Source organism: Pterocles gutturalis, unplaced genomic scaffold (assembly GCF_000699245.1).
Source record: "Pterocles gutturalis isolate BGI_N339 unplaced genomic scaffold, ASM69924v1 scaffold28248, whole genome shotgun sequence".
Classification (NCBI taxonomy): Eukaryota; Metazoa; Chordata; class Aves; order Pterocliformes; family Pteroclidae; genus Pterocles; species Pterocles gutturalis.
This window is the reverse complement of record NW_010126680.1, coordinates 8,057-13,909: the sequence shown is the minus strand read 5'-3', so window position 1 is coordinate 13,909 and position 5,853 is coordinate 8,057. Positions and strand designations below refer to the sequence as shown.

Below are 5,853 nucleotides of genomic sequence, written 5' to 3'. Positions count from 1 at the left end.
ATAATATTTTTAATTAGAAGATGTGAATCCCTTCTCATGTCACCTGGAGGCACCCCACAGCTTCTGCCCCCCTTCTCCAGCAGTTATCAAGCACAACGCCCAAGGGGGGAGGTCAGCACATCGCAACAAAATTAATAAAATAAATAAAAAACTGCTTTTATCCTCCCTGGGGAGAGGCAGCACGGGCACAGCTCCCACCCAAGTCTGGAAACCACATCTTCCTTCCAAGCACTGCCACTTCCCACCCTCCTCAGACCACATCTCCCCAAAAAATGGGGCAAAATTTCCCCTTTTTGGCTTAATTCCAGCACAATTATGGCCGGATGCTCACAGATTTTCCCTTCCTGGCAAATTTTTAAGGATCTACTCACGCTGGGAGCTTAAGCTGCCACCAAAACATCCCTCTTGCAGCAGCCCCTGCGAGAGACGGGGATAAAGGAGAGAAGAAAAGAAAAAAAAAAAGTCATTAAAAGTTTAAAGACATTTATTTAAAATACAATTTATAAAACGTTTCTCTTCGGCGCACGTTTTTGGGGTGAAAACACACGGGATCGTGTTTCTCCTCCACCTTCCTGGGACGAAGGGACTTCCCGCAGGAACGCCGCCGAGCCCTGCCCGCGGGCGGGACGTATCCTGGTTGCTGGGATGGAGGAACCGGGAGATTTTCGGTGCTGGAAATGGAGATTTCAGTGCCAGAGGCGGCGGCTACACCAGGAACCAGGGGGATTTGGGGTGATTTTGGCCATTAAAAGCTATTTTTAGTAATCATTAAGGAAAGGCGCGGTAACTAACGGTTATTGCTGACGACCTTCTCCCCTCCCACTCCCCCTGGGGACTCCCCCTGACCACCAGCCTGGAGGGGGGGATAAATATAAGACCTCCCCCAAAAAAAACCACTGGCAGTTGGGGACACCCAGGGGACATCTGCCCACCCATCCCCACCATCCTCAGTGCTTTAATCAGCTTTAATCAGCTAATTAACGCTCTAGCAGGTTCTTTTGATACACAGGTATTTTATTTTACCAGTATTTTTTGTTTCTTTTTTTTTTTTTAAGCCGTTATTTCCATACACGTCTTTTTTTTGTCCGGTCGCTTTCCTTCGTTAAGATTTGCTCGTTCACCCTTGAACCTACTGAGCACGAAGCAGCAGGGACAGCCGCACCCGGACAGAAAAATTCACCGAGAACCAGAAATTCTTTTCTAGGTACCATTCCCTCCAAGGAGATCACTTAGTGTTCATCTAATCGCTCGATATTAAGTGATATTAAGGTAGGTCAGCTTCATCCAGGGGGGAACATCCGCGTTCCTGCGGAACACCAGCCTCCCTGTCCTTTTCCCGGGAGCCGGAGGAGGAAAAATCTCTTCCCTGAAGCCTCGAGGGGAGCTGGCTGCTGCCAGGAAGACAGGGGGAATCATCCACGCTTTATCCAAGGCAGTTTGTGTTCCTGACGCCGGCGATTTTGGGAGGTGAACGCAGCTCGTACCGTGACCGAGAGACGATCAGAGCCTTCACTCCGTCGTGAAGCCGCTCGGGCTGGGACCCCGATGAGCCGTACAGAGCAGGGCTGCTCACCACCAATTTATTTCACGGAGCGGAGCAGCGCCGGCTATTCTCCTCCTCGCAACGGAGCCCTAATTCTTCGCCGCCCGGCTCTCACTGCCACAAACAGCAGCCGGGCAGCAGGCATCTTCACGGATCCATCTGTATTCCCTTCTCCCCAAATAAAAAAAAGAAAAAAAAAAAAAAAGAAAAAAAAAAAAGGGGAACCCCGTCCCCCAAAAAAAAAAAAAAAAAAAAAAAAAAAAAAAAAAAAAAAAAGGTGTATTTTAAGCTTTTCCTCAAAGCCAGCAGAAAATACCAGCCAAGCTTTAACCGTGCAAGATGTAAACTAGGTCGGACTCTGCGGGCTCCCAAGACCATCGGAAAAGCCGGGTATCCAGGAGTCCGCTTCCATGTGCTCGGCAGCGGTAGAAAGAGAACGAGAAGCAAGAGCTTGCCAAACCCGAGCCATTAAAGTTGCAGAAATTCATTGAAAAATCCTTTTTTTTTGAACACTTAACTACCTCTCTCAATTAAAACAAAGTTAAAACCCTTCCCATGCACTCTGTTGATCCGATATACAGAAAAACAACCAAGAAAAAGAAAATAAAAGAGATCCTTTGAAACAGAACTCGCTCTTACAGCGATGAGGACAACATGCGCGTCTAGGGAGGCTCCCCATTTTTTTTGTTTTGTTGTTTTTTTCTTTAAATCCCAGGTTACGAGGACAAACAAACATTATTGCTGGCGCTAGCTTCAACCCGAGTGGCACACACACGGCTCCCTGCACCCGTCTGAGTCCTTTACACCCCCCTCTTGTCATTGTCCCCTTTCTTTTTCTTGGGGACAAACCCTTCTGGGTTTGCCGCTCACAGTGGGCGGAGAGGGGAGGTCACAGTGCGTGGGGTTGAAGGTCACAGTGGGTCAGAGCAAAGGGAATCACAGTGCAAAACAAAAAAAAAAAAAATCAACCAGGTCGTTCCCTTTGCTCAAGTCCGTTTTTTGTCCGTCACGGCAGCGCGACCCGTGGCAGCGGCCCCCGCTTTCCGCAGCAGCATCTCTCGCCTGCGTTTATCTGCGTTGTTTGAAGCCCTGTGAGCCATCGGGACCCAGAGGTTGCCTAATCACATTGTTGGGCTGTCTGGTGTCGTCCGGCTGGGAAATCCTCGGCGGCCTGCAAGGAGAAAGGAGATGAGAGGTGGAAGCGGCACGGCGGCGGCACGCTGCATGCCTGAGACAAATATTCCGGCGGCGGAAAGCCACTGCTGCGGGACAGTCACCACACAACGCTCCCTGGGATGGGGAATGCGACCAAAATCCAACTTTTTCTGTAAACATCTGGGAATCACTCAAGTTTTTATTCCAAGACCCACACTGCAACTATGGGGAGAGCACAGTGCTTCCGAACATCCCGCAGACGTTTCAGAGCGCTTAACCTCGACTCTCCCACCCACGGGTGGCAGCTCCCTTAAGTCAAAACCTTCTAAGACATGTCCCATGAGGATAACTCAGCTTGTCCCCTCTCTGGACCCCCAGCACGACCTTTTTTTTTTCTTCCAAGGGTTGACGACAACCTTTACAGCCTTACCAGGCGCTTGTGCTTCCCTTAACTCCCACAAATTTGAGATTTAGGATGCCCTGAATGCTAACAAAGCGCTCTTTTCCCCTTGCCGGCTTCGCTTTGCTCTTCAAGGAGCTCGTTTCCACTTCTTCTGATCGAAAGGTGTTTGCAAGGAGAGCAGCAAAGCTTCCGTGGCACGAGAGGCTGCTCTCACCTACCTAGAATTAATTCCTCACCCATCCCGAAATCAATTCCTCACCTATCCAGAATGGGTTTCTCCTGCTCTTCTTCGGGGCTCGCGCTGCCCAATATTCGTTTCCTGGCTTCGGCGTATTCTGCCTCTCTCTGCGCCAAGGATTTGACGGGGAAGGCGGGTCGGCTGGCGGAGTTGGGATTGCTGAGCACGCCGTTGGTCGTTGGCCTCTTCAAGATGCGGATCTGCGGGGGAGGACCTGCGGGAAGGCTGTCGTCCTGAATCACGATCGGCACTTTAGGAGGAGATTTGGACTTTCTACTGTTTAAGAGAAGAAAAAAAAAAAAAAAAAACCAAAAACCAACATTTGGTTGGTACTTGTTTTCTAAGGTGAGCGTGTTTTTCACTCTGCGGGTGAATTCCTCCCCGTCAGATGTCATTTCCATGATGAAGAGGCAGCCTGGAAGAAGCAGCCTGGAATAATTAAAGACCTCGTTATATTTGTGACCCTGGACTGGAGCGGCAGGCGGCTTTGCTCAGCTCAATGAGGGACAACAAATGCGTCCCTGCTGCGTTCAACATCTCTAAACTCAACCGAAGGAAAGGGAAGCAGACACCGGGCAAAAGTTTTACTACTTCTGTTTGAAGATATTGGTGTAAGCACCTTGGTTCCCTTCCGTGCCAGGACTTTTAGGGCTCCTCTCGCCAGGTCACCCCGCCTTCTGCTCCAACCCCGACATTTCACTCCTCAGAGCCCCTGGATCACGATTTCCATGTTTTTATGGTCCCTCCTCTGCACGGAATTCCCACCAGGACTCTATAAGCGGCCTGCTAAGGCTCAAAGGGGACAATAAAACCAACAGAAGACTTGTGTGAAGCGATTAGAAATATTTCTGCTCCAGGACAGTGACACACACCCACCTGTCCCAGCCCAAAGTGAGTGAGCAGGAAAAGAAAATCCCACTGATGCAAGACCCAGCAAGCCAATTTCGGGCTGTGAGCTGGGATTACCTGACTCACCCATTTCCTCCTTTGAGTGTCTTTTTCTTAAATTGTTTCCCCATAGCTGGAGTTACAGCCAGGCTAGAAGACCCAGCTCTGAAATAAAAAAAATCACTCTCCAGAAGCTTTCTGCTCCCCCGTTGTGGATCGAAGGGCTGTTTCGTGGCACGGTCACAGCAATTGCCTATTTCTGAGCTCAAACCCCGCGCTCTCTGCTCTGTTTGAGACTGTCACCCTGCTGTTCCCACTCCCCAGGCCTTCAGATGTCCAACCTCAGGAAAATATGTTGGGGTTTTTTCTTCTCCAAACAACACAGCATCATTACCTTTCCTTCTGCGTGATCTTCAGCTTCTTTTCCAACCGTCTGTCTATTTCCTACAAAAGAAATAATAAAAATAAATAAAAACCTGAAGGCTTGTCTTGGAGATGGGAGTTCGAGCCTCTCCGCACACACGTTTAATTTCCCTTTTCCGCACACTGATGCTATAAAGGGGGCAGGGAGAGCGTGTGTCTCCGTCTGAGGATGACTTCCAAATCAAGAGGAACAAAGCCACGACATTTTATGCTATACCCACAAATACACCTAGAGCAGGCTGGGGATTTTGCGTTATCACCGCGAACGGGCAGCTGTGAGGCACTCATTTCTCACTTTAAGGACTCTGGTCGGGGTAAAGAGCCACAGGAATATGCAGCAAGGTACTCCCAGGTCCGAGGAGCAGGAACCAGCACTGGGCAGAGCCGTAGCAGCCGCCGGGGTGATGCGCATCAGTCCACACGCTGGATTTCAGCAGGGCCCGCGGCCCTTCAGAGGACCCGCTGGCAGGGCTTTGCTGCAATCCCACTAAAAAGTCCCTGCCCTGCCCGGCACGCACCCGAGGACGCGGCGGAGCCGAGCGGAGCCTCACTGCGCTTCTCCTTCCCTTTGCAACGCGGCTGCCGAGTCATCCGTCGGCGGAAAGATGGGTTCATCAGCCCCGAACGCCAACAGAGCGCGGCTTTAAGCATGTCAACTGCTGTCCGAGGCTTGCAGCTCGGTGTTTATGTTTTGCAATCGAAGGAATTACGCAGAGAAATCTTGCTAAATAGAAAAATAAAGCCAGCTTTCAGTGCCAATCCCTCCTCAGGCAACCTTGCCGATATCTTGAGATTCTCACGACTGCTGACGCTATTACAAGAGCCTCCCAGTGATGTGTTTGATTTAATCATCAATGAAAAGAAAAGAAAAAAAAGCAAACTACCTGAGCATGTCCTAGTTTCACCAGCTGACAACGGGCAAGGAAATTCCAAGCTTCTGGCAGGACGCAGCTGCTCTACTTTTCAGGCTGCTTTGCTTAACTCCGCCAAAAGCTCACTGCCAGCAGAGCCTACCCCCGTCAAAATGCACAGCAGGCACAACCCAGTAACGAAACTGGTTTGCACGGCAATTTCTCGATGCCCCAGTAAGCAGGGAATGAACACAAGTCTTTACAAGATGCCAAGCCGCGGTGTTTGCTCTGGGTCACGCAGCCCACAGCAGCTTCCAGCTAGAAGGGGATAGTTCCAAACCATTTTGGGAAG

General features: G+C 50.2%; 1 protein-coding gene across 1 annotated transcript; it reads right to left on the bottom strand.

The window, feature by feature from the left end:
- Window positions 1-2,611: 2,611 nt before the first annotated feature.
- SZRD1 (SUZ RNA binding domain containing 1) lies at window positions 2,612-4,358 on the bottom strand. The gene is made up of 3 exons (XM_010079067.1): window positions 4,315-4,358; window positions 3,361-3,615; window positions 2,612-2,714 (listed from the first exon to the last, which is right to left on the bottom strand). Exons 1-3 carry the CDS (start codon window positions 4,356-4,358, stop codon window positions 2,612-2,614), a joined length of 402 nt encoding a protein of 133 aa, XP_010077369.1.
- Between the last annotated feature and the right edge of the window lie 1,495 nt (window positions 4,359-5,853).

Bases quoted from the DNA above. Each gene is read 5' to 3' on its own strand.
- SZRD1 (XM_010079067.1), bottom strand. From the start codon at position 4,358: ATGGGGAAACAATTTAAGAAAAAGACACTCAAAGGAGGAAATGG. The intron at 3,616-4,314 runs GTGAGTCAGGTA...TCTCTTAAACAG, and splicing joins ACACTCAAAGGAGGAAATGG to TAGAAAGTCCAAATCTCCTC. The intron at 2,715-3,360 runs GTGAGGAATTGA...TTCTCCTTGCAG, and splicing joins GAGAAACCCATTCTGGATAG to GCCGCCGAGGATTTCCCAGC.